At 41.9% G+C, this 12903-nt stretch overlaps 1 protein-coding gene across 1 annotated transcript in view; it reads right to left on the reverse strand.

Moving 5' to 3' along the window:
* LOC134360278 (protein sidekick-2-like) overlaps positions 1-12903 on the reverse strand; it is a 983228-nt gene that overhangs the window by 163314 nt on the left and 807011 nt on the right. Inside the window, exon 35 of the mRNA XM_063074455.1 lies at positions 4698-4799. Within this exon, the coding sequence (XP_062930525.1) occupies positions 4698-4799 (102 nt within the window). The remainder of the gene's footprint in view (positions 1-4697; positions 4800-12903) is intronic.

The raw sequence follows: 12903 nt of genomic DNA on the forward strand, positions 1-12903 counted from the left end.
ATTTTGAGGTTTTAAGCTTCAAATTCTCTTTACCAAAGGCTATTCTATTGAACTGAAGGCAATGGAACGTTTCAACATCCATCTTCATTAACTAGTGACTCTCGATGTATAAAAAGCAGTTCAGATTTTTCATGACCCTCTTGTGGATTTTTATTGTTAGAGGACAATGTTTTGCAGCTCATTCTTTCCAACATTTCAGTGAATGAATGACAGGATAAGCAAACCATTATCAGAGTTTTCTCTCAGGCAAATATCCCATTGTTAAGGCCCTGATTAAACTCATTTGGTTCCAATAAGCAGGCTAAATCTTCCTAGGCCTGGTTATCCAAACCAAATGAGTGCAATCATTTATGCCTGATCCCAAATTCTTGAAGCAGACATTCTGTCATAGCAAGAGATTACCAAGCGGTCAGAGGAATGATTCAAAAACATTTTCAAGACATTCCCAATAACATCTACACAAAATGCTGGAGGAACTTAGCAGACCAGGCAGAATCTACAGAAAAGAGTACTTTTGACATTTCGGGCTGAGCCCCTTCAGCAGGAATCTTTTACATAGATGCTGCCTTGCCTGCTGAGTTCCTCCAGCATTTTGTGTGTGTTACTTGGATTTCTAGCATCTGCAGATCTTCTCTTGCTCCCAATAACTTCTGATAACTTTTCATCCTTTACTGCTTGAGATGGAGTAGGTATTTTTGGATTAACATTGAGAACTTCGTCCAGGTGGTGAAACAGTGGAAGGATTGCATCATCTCCTCAACTGTCCACCTGCCTGCCCCATCAAACATTTCCTACCTCACCTGTAGCAGGGTCTGCAGATCCCACATTGACCTTAGAACCCACAGGACTTGACTGGAGCAGCTCTTCCTTGATTTACCCCCTAATCTTTGTGTTGCAACTTTACAACACTTAGGTTTGCCTTCATCTGTAGTGCTACATTCAGTTCTGGTTGCCCCATAATAGGAAAGATATAGGAAGGGTTTGGAGGGCTGCAGAAGTTGTTTACCAAGATGTTCCCTGGATTGGAGGGAATGTGTTGGAAGGAGAGGAAGAACAAACTTGGTTTGTTTTCTCAGGAGTGGTGCAGGCTGAGGGGAGAATTGGTAGAGGTTCATGTCGATGACAAGCACAGAGAGACAGCCAGGATCTTTAGCTGAAATGTCTAATAGCAGAGGCGTGTTTTTGAGGTAAGAGGGGGTAAGTTCAAAGGAGATGTGCAGGGTGAGTATCTTACACAGAGAGTGGTGGATGGCTGGAATGCACTGCCTGGGTGATTGTGGAGGAGTTCAAGCCATTCATGAGCACATGAATATGCAGGGAACGGAAGGATATGAATATTGTGTGGGAAGAAGGGATTAGTTTAGTTGGGCATTTGATGACTAATTTATTAAGTTCAGCACAACACTGTGAGCCAAAGGACCTGTTCCTGTGTTGTATGGCTCCGTGTTCTATCACTCCCTAAGAAGAGATATTCCATTAAGGAAACCACATGGATGTTCTTTAGCAAACTGCTTAGCAGTACATATCACAACAGATATTTCAAATGGCATTTTAGTCTCATGATTGATTTGGTACTAATCACACTTGATAATTCAGTAAATTGGAATCTGTTTTGGCAATGGATCCTTCAGAGAGGATTTGTGTATTTCATGTGAACAAGACATACCTTTTCAACCAAGAATTGTAATGAGATATCTAGATTCTACAACATGAAGCAGAATCATTAAATCAATGTAAAATTAAGTATAGAAATTTAAAAAGCAAAAAGGGGGAAGTAAAGTTGCAAGAGAGCAAGCAAGAAAGAGAAATTTTAAAAAAAAATTTAGAACGATTAAGAAAATTCTCCAACATTTCCTCCACATTAGGAACAGAGAAATTATGTGTTCAAAATTAATTCTCAGCATAGCAACTAACATTTGCCTACAGTTGAGTTAACAAGTTTTGGTGGGTGGGTAATGGTTTCTGGCAACTAAGACAAATTAGCACCTTTATGTCTTCTAACTACCAAGTCTCTTGGTGAGATATTAGTGTAAGCAAAGATTACGGAGATGCAGGCAAATTCAGACAATAATTTCCTGATTTTCATGATCAAAAGCTCATGTGTAAATGCAGAATATTACTTTTTGATTTATTTTGTAACAGTGGATGCTAAGAGCCTTGGAATTATTGCTGACACAAAATCCAGGCCATGCGTGTTTCTGTGAGGTGGGCCCTAACCATTTGGGACATACCCTCTTCTCATAGCCACCTTCAGGAAAGAGTTAAAAGAGCCTTAAGACCCACATTCGCTGTTTCAGAAACAGCTTCTTCTCCACTGCCATCAGTTTTCTGAATGGTCCATGAGCCAATGAACAAACCTTGCTATTTCGCTTCTACTCGTTTATTTCTTGCAACTTAAAGTAATCTGTTTTGTGTCTTGCACTACACTGCTGCCACAAAACAAATTTCATGACATATGCTAATAAACCTTATTATGATTCTAAAAGCTGTGGCACTTCCTCAATTAAAATTACGATTGAAAGAAGTATAAAATTGACTGTGTAGGCTCAGAATTATTATAATAGTTTACATTATGTTATATTGTACCATTGCATACTAAATCATCACAGGGATTATAATGAATAAATTTCAGAAGCATATTAGTCAGTTCGTTCAGAGATATGCCCACTGTCTGTAAGAGGCACTGCATTTGTTCCTTCGCCAGATTGTGGAAGGTCTACCTTACTGATCTGAACCATCCTAGACTCCAGAAGCAATTCCTGAGCAGTAGCAGCTGGTAAAGCTTTGAATTAGAGTCAGGCTTATTAACAAACTGCGAGGTTTGTTGTTTTGCAGCAGCAGTACAGTGCAAGACAGTGGGGTGGCAGGGTAGTGTAGTGGTTAGCACAACGCTTAACAGAGGAGAGCTAAGGCACCGGTGACCCCTGTTTCCATCCAGGGGGTCAGTGTGGACATGGTGGAGGATTACAAATACCTGGGGATATGAGTTGACAATAAACTGGACTGGTCAAAGAACACTGAGGCTGTCTGCAAGAAGGGTCAGAGCCATCTCTATTTCCTGAGGAGACTGAGGTCCTTTAACATCTGCCGGACGATGCTGAGGATGTTCTACGAGTCTGTGGTGGCCAGTGTTATCATGCTTGCTGTTGTGTGCTGGGGCATCAGGCTGAGGGTAGCAGACACCAACAGAATCAACAAACTCATTCGTAAGGCCAGTGATGTTGTGGGGATGGAACTGGACTCTCTGACGGTGGTGTCTGAAAAGAGGATGCTGTCCAAGTTGCATGCCATCTTGGACAATGTCTCCCATCCACTACATAATGTACCGGTTGGGCACAGGAGTACATTCAGCCAGAGACTCATTCCACCGAGATGCAACACAGAGCGTCACAGGAAGTCATTCCTGCCTGTGGCCATCAAACTTTACAACTCCTCCCTTGGAGGGTCAGACATCCTGAGCCAATAGGCTGGTTCTGGACTTATTTCCTGGCATAATTTACATATTACTATTTAATTATTTATAGTTTTATTACTATTTAATTATTTATGGTGCAACTGTAACGAAAACCAATTTCCCCCGAGATCAATAAAGTATGACTATGACTATGACTATGACAATGACTACCAGTGACCCAGGTTCAGCTCCTGCCGCTGTACGTACTCCCAGTAGGTATCCTCTGGGTGCTCAGGCTTCCACACTCCAAAGATGCATTGGCTGGTAATTTAATTGGTCATTGTAATTTGTCCCGTAATTAGGCTAGGGTTAAATCGGGGGTTTTGCTGGGCAGCGTGGCTTGAAGGGCCAGAAGGGCCTGTTCCGCTCTGTATCTCAATAACTAAATAAGTAAGAATTATCAGATTAATTAAAAAGTACAAATAGTTTCCAGCCTTGCCAGCTGTTCAAGATGTAAGGGCTACAAATATTTTTGAATGTTTGTTAGTAAAGAAAACTATTGAAAGTACTTGAACAGTTAAAATATACAAAAAACACACACAATTAAAAAAAACTCAGCAGGTCAGGCAGCATATCTGGAGGGAAATGAATAGTTGATGTTTTGGGCAGGGACCCGCCGTAGACAGTGGCTGGCCTGCTGAGTTCCTCCAGAATTTTGTGTGCTTTCTTCAGTTTAGATACTAGGGAATCTCAGCAACACTGAATGTTGTCACTGATGGCAGTCATCAAGATATGCCAAGTAAGTCTTTTTGACTGTGCGAGCATGGAAACCCTTGACTTTGTGACATTTTCAGTGGATAAGGGCCCTATAGTTATGTCTTTCAGCAAAATCTGGTCCATCCATGTGTTAATGTGAAAGTCATGAGCTGAGTATGTTTTAATGAATCAAGGACTTTTAGTCTAAGTAACTAAATGTATTACAAATTGTAATCAGCAGACAGTTGAACTGAAATGCTAATTGTTCAGATCAATTGTGAGAAAACAGAGAATCTGAATTGTGTTCAGTTTCTGCTCTAAGTTTCCACGAAGTAAGCTTTTCCCTCTAAATGAAACTTGGATTCTGGAGATTATTTAGTCTGTTTATCAGGCATAAAATTATTAAAAGAATGGCATCATTCTGCCAATTGTTTAGGCTAAGTGAAATCTGTAATAACAGGGTAGAAATAGGAGACTTCCCTGGAACATTGTGTGTCTAATGGAGACCTCTCTGGTTTTTAACATCTGTCCACGGTGTTGAACTTACCTGCCTCACCCACAAACACTTCTTGAGGAGGGCTGGTTGGCCCTTCCCCTACTGCATTGTACACACTCATTCGGATCTCATAGCGCTTGTGCTTGCTCAGTTCTGTGTGGATGAAGAAAGGAAGTTGTTATAACCAGCGCAACAATCCAGATGTAAATCAGATATCCTAATAAGTTATTAAGTACCTGTAAAATGAGATTAGTTAGTCTGACTAACTGTGCTGGTGATATTGTATGGTATGAACATAGAATTCTCCAACTTCCAGTAATTCCCTCCCCCTCCCTTCCTCTATCCCTATGTCACTCTGCCCCCTCCCCCAGCTGCCTATCATCTCCCTCATGGTTCCGCCTCCTTCTACTACCCATTGTGTTTTCCCCTATTCCTTCTTCATCTTTCCTGCCTATCACCTCCCTGCTTCCCCTCCCCCACCCCTTTATCTTTCCCCTTACTGGTTTTTCACCTGGAACCTACCAGCCTTCTCCTTCCCACCCTCCCCCCACCTTCTTTATAGGGCCTCTGCCCCTTCCCTCTTCAGTCCTGACGAAGGGTTCCGGCCCGAAACGTCGACTCATTGTTTCCACAGATGCTGCCCGACCTGCTGAGTTCCTCCAGCGTATTGTGAGTGTTACTTTGATCCCAGCATCTGCAGATTATTTTGTGTTTATGATATTGTATGGCTAATACTTGGTTTCTGGATACTGTTCGATGCAGTGATCTGCAGAGAACTCCATTGCAATCACCCACCTCCCCCAGCTCTCCTTCATTCCCAACAGTCTGGAGTTACGGATTACAAAAATACTCCTGGTTTCCTTTTTTTCAAAAGCTGATTCTAATCCAGCCCCATTTTTTACCAAAGATTTTCAAGAGTTAAGCTCAATTACTGGTATTTCCTGTGGGATTTCGTAACAGGCTCTCTGGAAAACTAAATAAACTATATCACAGCAAGCTGAAGTCAGAGATGCTTGATTTGTTCCAAAATCCGTGATGATTGTTACTTTTGAAACTATCCAGATGCTGCCCCACTCTAGTTCCTGGTATAGCTTTCCTTTTATTATGAACATTACTGTAATCAGTGTCAAACCTCTAAATCTGAAAGCTTACCACTTAACCAGATCGCATACCACAGCCCCACTTTTTCGGTGGGATAAGAAACACAAACAGAGTCGTAGGATTACAGAAAATTTATGCCACTGAAGGAGACCATTCAGCCCATCTTGTGGGGGGGGGGTTGTAGAAGAATTATTTTCAAATTCCTGCAAATTGATGATGTTCAGGAACACTTCCAAGTACTTGCTTTTAATCTGATGCAGGTATGTCTCAGAGGCAATGATTTCCAATCTCTGTCAGACTCAACAGTGAAGATTCTTCCTCATCTTCTCTCTTACTCTTTTGCAAAATATTTCTTAATCTACAATCCCTAACTTCTGATTCTTCTGCTCAGAAAGAAAGGTCCTTCCTTTCTATTTACTTGAAAATAGGATCTCATAATTTTGTGCACTTACCCCCAGATTCCACTTTTTCCCCAAAGTAAAAACCCAGTTCAGCTGATTTTACCTCATGGAAAAAGTCATGGCAACACCTTTGCAACTCTCCTCTGCACCTTCTTCAGAGCAATGAGGTGATGGTATTGTACACACCATTCAAGCCGTGGCCTAACTGGTGTGTACAATTATAACATAACACTCTGCTATTGTATTCTGTTTTGAATGATAAGGGAAAGCATTCCAAGTGTATTTGAATCATTTTACTGATGTGTCCTGCCATTTTTAAGGATTTGTAGACATAACACCATGGCCCCTCTGTTTCTCCACAGAACTTAGTCCCCTGCCTCACTGCACCTCCTCAAATGCATGACCTCATATTTCTCTGACTACACCTCTTTCTAATGACTTGATTTCATTTTTTACCAACAGAGCCACGGCACCCCCTCTGCCTACATGCCTGTCCTTTTGATACAATGTGTATACTTGGACGTTAAGCTCCCAACTATGATTTTCTTTCAGCTATGACTCTGTGATGCCCACAATGTCATACCTGCCAATCTCTTACTCTGCTGCAAGATCATCCACCTTATTCCGTATACCGTATGCATTCAAATATAACACCTTCAGTTCTTTATTTATCACCCTTCTTGATTTTGTTCTCGTTACACTGCATCTCATCCCAGTGACTGCAATTCTGCCCTATCATCTGCTGTCCTTTATAACAGTCTCACTACACATTGCTTCTGCTTGTATACCAACCCTATCTTCAGCCCTATCACTCAGTTTCCCTTCCACCACCAAATTAGTTTAAACCCTCCCCAAAAGCTCTCACAAACCTTCCCACAAGGAATTTGGTCCCCCTCAGGTTCAGGTGTAACCTGTCCCTTTTGTACAGGTCAAACTGTTCCCAGATGAGATCCCAATGATCCAGAAATCTGAAACCCTCATCTCTGCACCAGTTCTTAAGCCACGCGTTCAACTGCCAAATTATCCAATTCTTACCCTCACTGATGCATGGCACAGGCAGCAATCCAGAGATTACTACCCTGGGGGTCCTGCTTTTCAGCTTACTTCCTAGCTCCCTATATTCTCCCTTCAAGACATACTCTCTTTTCCTACCAATGTTATTGGTGCCAATATGTACCAGAACCCTCCTCATTTAGAATGCCTTGGATGCAATCTAAGATGTCCCAGACCCTGTCACCTGGGTGTCCCTATCGTGTCTGTAGAATCTCCTGTCTACTCTTTTAACCATGGAATCCCCTATCACTACTGCAGTCTTCTTCTCCCTCCCTTCTCCTCTGAGCCTCAGTGCCAGGGACCTGGTCACCGCAGCTTCCCCTGGTACCACCCGTTATAAATTAGCCAGTGAGCTGGATCGCATGGAGGCTGAAGGAATTCTTTCCTCTGTTGAGTGGAGCCCACTCAACAGTAGCTAAGAAAAATGGGTCTGGTAGGACCTGTGGTGATTTTAAGGCTACCATCAAACCAGTGCTGAAAGTAGATCAATACCCTTTGCCCAGGATAAAGGATATCTTTGTAAACCTTTCTGGAGGAAACCACTTCAGCAAAGTGGACTTAGCTGAGGCCTACCTACAGACGGAGACAGAAGAAGAGTCGAAAGTGTTTCTCACCATAAACACTCACAAAGGGCTTTATTGCCATAATAGGCTTAGTCTTGGAGTAGCAGCTGCACCTGCACTTTGGCAGACAGGTGTGGACCAGAGTGCAGCAAAAATAAATGTCATCCTTGTTACCAGTAAGGATGACAAGGAACAACTCCAAAAGTTCAAGACAGTGTCAAAAAGATTAGAAGATTATGGGCTCAGAGCACGATGCGACGTATGAATTCTTTAAACCAAGCATCACTAACTGTGGTCACACTATTGACATACATGTGTGCTGACAAAATTTAAGCAGTGGTGGATGCCCCAAGGCCAAAGGACATGTCACAGTTGTGGTTCCTTTTAGGATTTGTCAGTGACTATAACAATTTCCCGCCAAATCTGGCTATTGTGCTCCACCCCTTGAACTTATTACCACAGATCAGGAAGAAACAGCAATGGACAAAGCACAGTGAGGTGGCCTTCACAAAGGTAAATGAAATAGTGACCTCAGACACTGTACTCACACATTATGATGCACAATGTCTGGTGAAGCTTACCTGTGACTTTTGGTATAGATGCAAACATGTAACATGTTATAAGTGATGGAAGTGAACGCCCCATAGCTTTTGCATTACGTTCCCTTACCACTGCAGGGAAAAATTACATGCAGACAGACAGAGAGGCCTTGAATCTTGTTTGATGCTGCAAACCTTTCAACCAGTGCCTGTACGGGAGAGCGTTTACCCTCATTATTCATCATTAACCACTGGTGTCCATTCTCAATCCACAGAAGGGTGCTCCACTACCAGCAGCAGCATGAATGCAGAAATGGGCTCTGTTTCTTAGAGGACACAATTACAAGATTGAATTCAAGAGGACAACTAATCATGTAAATGCCGATGGATTGTCCAGTTTACCCTTGGAATAGGAAATACCCTGAAAATTTACAAAAAAGGACACTCCTCTTGATGAATTTGGCCAAATACAGAATCAAAAGTTTCTCCTATTACAGCAGAGATGATCCAAAGGGTAAGCAGAAGAGACCCCGTACTCTCTCAGGTCAACATGGCCACCAAAAGAGGCTGGAATATACAGCAGGAACCCCAGCTGCCTCATTTACCAGTGCCGAGATGAAATCGCCCTTGATGGAGGTTGCCTTATGTGGGGATTCAGAGTTGTTGTACTACCCAAGCTGAGAGCTGAAGTGTTGGAGGAGCTACATGCTGGTCATCTAGGTGTGGTCAAAATGAAAGGACTGGCTCAAACTGTTGCCTGGTGGTGTGGTAAACCATATATATATGTTGTAACTGGGTTAACTGTCTGGACACGCCCCTCTGTTGACTGCCCCTGTGGCTCCTCCCACAGATCCCTGAATAAAGGTGATTTCGCTGTTGCTCCTCCCCCTCAGACCAGGGGCAGACACTCAGCATGGAGGTCACGTTTTACTGCGAATAAAAGCCTTTCACTATTTACCCTACTTCAGTCTTTTGGAATTATTGAAGGTGCTTCAGGTGGCCTGGGAGAGATCAGTAGGTTGAGCAGCTTGTCATGCACTCTTCGGGAGGCCAACTCGGCCAGAAAATGCCAAAAGTAGCACCTCTACATTCCTGTGAATGACCTGCGTTGCCTTGGCAGTAGCTTCATGTGGATTTTGCTGGACCATTCATGGGCACAAATTTCTTGGTAGTATTGGAGTGGCACAAAGTGGCTAGAAATGTTCCCAATCGCCTCCAGTATGGCCTCACACATTGCTGGTGTGTTAAGAAGCCTCTTTGCAAGGACTGGTGTTTCGAACACTTGGTCGGTGACAATGAAGCAGTTTGTGGTGGAACAGATTCAGTCATTCCTGAAAATGATTGGAATAAGACATATTACATCTGCACCGTATCACCCAGCTACAAATGGCTTTATGGAAAGGTTTGTTCAGAGTCTAAAGAAGGTACTACGAGTAACGTAGCAGAGCACACTACACTGACACTGAAACAGAAACTCACAAATTTCTACCTTGCATATTGTAATGCAACGTAACCCACAACCAACAACCCACCAGCTATGCCGTTTCTGGGTTGTCCCTTGCATTCACGCTTGGACCTCCTCAAAACCAATCTCAGAAGGAGAATGCAAGACAAATATCTGAGACAAATTGAAGGCTCCTCAAACAAGGAGGTTCCATGCTTCACTCCTGGAAAACAGTCATGGAGAGGGACTATAGTGGTGATCAAAAGCAATTACTCAAAAAGATTAAGGACAGAACTGGACCACACTCCTACACAATGGAGATTGTGACAGATATCATCAGGAGATGACACATCAATCAGTTGAGGAGAGCAGAGTCAATTGCAAGAGAGGAAAGGTAGCTACTGCTAACAGAACCACTTCCTGCAGTCTCAGGGTCAACTCCTACAATTACCATGGAGGAGGCCCCAGAGTCTGAGATTATTTCACAACCACTAGTCTCACATGCAGAGTGATACCCCTCGTCAGGAAAGACATTATCTGACCAGAGTAAGAAATCCTCCACAGTGATTAATTCTTTAGGGATGAAAGGGACAATTAAAAAATTTACTATGCTGTGGATGTCTGTATAGCAGTTGTATTATATAATATGCTGTGTATACAGCTGAGATGCATTCTATATTGAGTTGGAGTTTATAGCTAAGCAAGTGTTGTGTATTTAATATTTCGGTAATATTTGAGTAATAATGTAAATATATTGCTTGATTAACCATTCTTATTGTTTATATAATTCATCATGGTAATACATGAATTGCATAAGTCATGACATGGGCTCATCTTGCTTAAAGTAAAAAAAAACAAGCACGCACATTTATCTCCCTGCTCCTAGTTTACACTTCGATTAATTTAATGTTTTGGAGTTACAAAACAAAACACAGGTTACAGAATCAAAGTAGGAAGAGCAATCCAAAAACTTTATCCCTGATGAACAATCCTAGAAAGTAACCAGCAAGTAATTTAACTATTTCTTAAATTGAGCCTCAGTCAGTCCATGTTGTGAATTTTAAAAAAACTGAATTGTTAAACTTCTATATTGCTGAATAGAAGCTACTATTTTGAGTAATACTCTTTGTTATATTTCTCTACAGTGGCATTTGTCCAAACTACTTTGAGATATGCCTTCCAAGGTTATCCTGTCTTATGCTGAAGGTTTCATACAGCATGTTTTTTTGATATCTCTATGTCGATTTTCCTAATGATGCACCTTTTTTATTCGTTTTTCCTTGATGGAAGGGCAGAACATAATTTCTTTTAAATCACTCCCCAGTTTATTAATGTCTTGAAATCACATGCATAGTTCCCTGTCTTTGCTGGCACTGCCTGGGAGATGATCTCAGATTTGATCACAGCTCCATTATTCCTGATTTGCTGGTGCCACCCTGAGTGTTTCAAGAAGCACATTTAACATCTCGACATGAGTCTCCCCCAGAGTTTTGATACAGTACTTGGCTGTCGTACTGCTCATGTTACCTGCAAGTTCAGTGAGCTAAAAGGGAAGATTGATTGTTGATCTGGCAAGAAGTTGGAAGATTGCCCCAAAATTTTAAAGTCTGGAGAGGCAGCCATTGTTCATTTGATGCAACTAATCCCATGTGCGTCAAGAGCTTTTCTGAATATCTACTTCTTGGTCGCTTTGCTGTCCATGATATGAGACAGCTGTTGGCTGTTGGTGCAGTCAAGTCAGTTACTAAGAAAGAAAACTTCCACAAAAACCACCGAAGTATTAAACAAGAAGTGAATATTATCACAGGCACTGAGATGTAGCAAACCCTGGTGATAAATCCCATCAATCTGGATTTAGCTTTCATAGATATTTTGTCAATGCTCATTTGCTCACAAATTCACAGTAAAATGGTTGTTGAAAAAGGGGCTCTTGTCGCGGCTGGCTGATCAGACCATCTGTATCCTCCTACATTCTAAAGCTTCCCTGCTCATTGTTACTACACTGCCAAGTTTTGATAAATTTTGATGAGAAAAGACAGGAGAAGGCCTGAGTGTTGACTAACCACTGGGAGATGTTAGCTTGGTTCTTTGCTGCTCATCCCTTGTAATTAACAGTTACTTCATCATTCACCCATTTAATCCAGTCATACTTAATGCTGTCATTGTTCTAAGTTTGGTGTGATGGAGGAAAAAAGCATGTCATTTTATAATGGGTTGTCTGATTCACTCAGAGGCAGCTTTGTGAAACCCAAAACAGACTTAGCCATTTCAAGGCAGTGAGTTCAGGGCGCCAATGCGCTTGCTGTCTACTATAGCAGAGTAGGGAAGGCCTGTACAGTTGTTGCAGGGTTACTGGGAACCAATGGGATGATCATGTAACAGGGCTGGCAATGGACCTAAACTTATTTGTGTGTCCTGCTACACCAGTTCTGCTTCTCCTATTTGTAGCTGAATTTTGCATTGGTGATTGGCTGTAGACGCTTGATTTGAACACTTAAGCAGCCTCACACTTATTTTAGGATGACAAATCCCCTCATTCGTTTAAAAGTCCAACAAAAATATGATTCAAGTGAGCTTTGGGCATCAATGAGGTGACATGGGTTTTTCCCCTGTATCAGCATATTACTATTCACTCTTCACTTTGTGTTCCGATGAAGGGTCCCGGCTATGAAATGTTAATATTTCTTTTTCCACAAATGTCGCCTGACATACATTTTCTGATTTTATTTCTCCATCTCCACGGCGCCGAGGCTGCTGTGCTCCGTGCCCGCTAATATGATGAACTGATATGCTAGGCTTTGGGCCTACTCCGGGCTGTTCCGGAGTTTGGATCTGAGGACTCAACTGTGGTTCAGAATGCTGCTCACTTCAACTGTTTGCAATTTGTATTTCTTTCCTTTCTCTTGCACACTGAGTGCTGGTCTTTTATTTTTATTCTTTTTTTTTTGTGTTTGTTGCTTTGTGGCTACCTGTGTGAGCAAGCAAATCTCAGGGTTGTGTAATTTATAAATTCTTTGATAAAAAATGTACTCGGATATTATTTTACCCATCGCCTAACTCTTAATTCTTAACTTTTAATTAGCTCTTGCTCACTTTACACACAATAAACAACCAACTACTGTGCAGCTACCCCAGACCTGTAGCAGGTAAATTTGC

Source organism: Mobula hypostoma, chromosome 22, assembly GCF_963921235.1.
Source record: "Mobula hypostoma chromosome 22, sMobHyp1.1, whole genome shotgun sequence".
Taxonomy (NCBI): Eukaryota; Metazoa; Chordata; class Chondrichthyes; order Myliobatiformes; family Myliobatidae; genus Mobula; species Mobula hypostoma.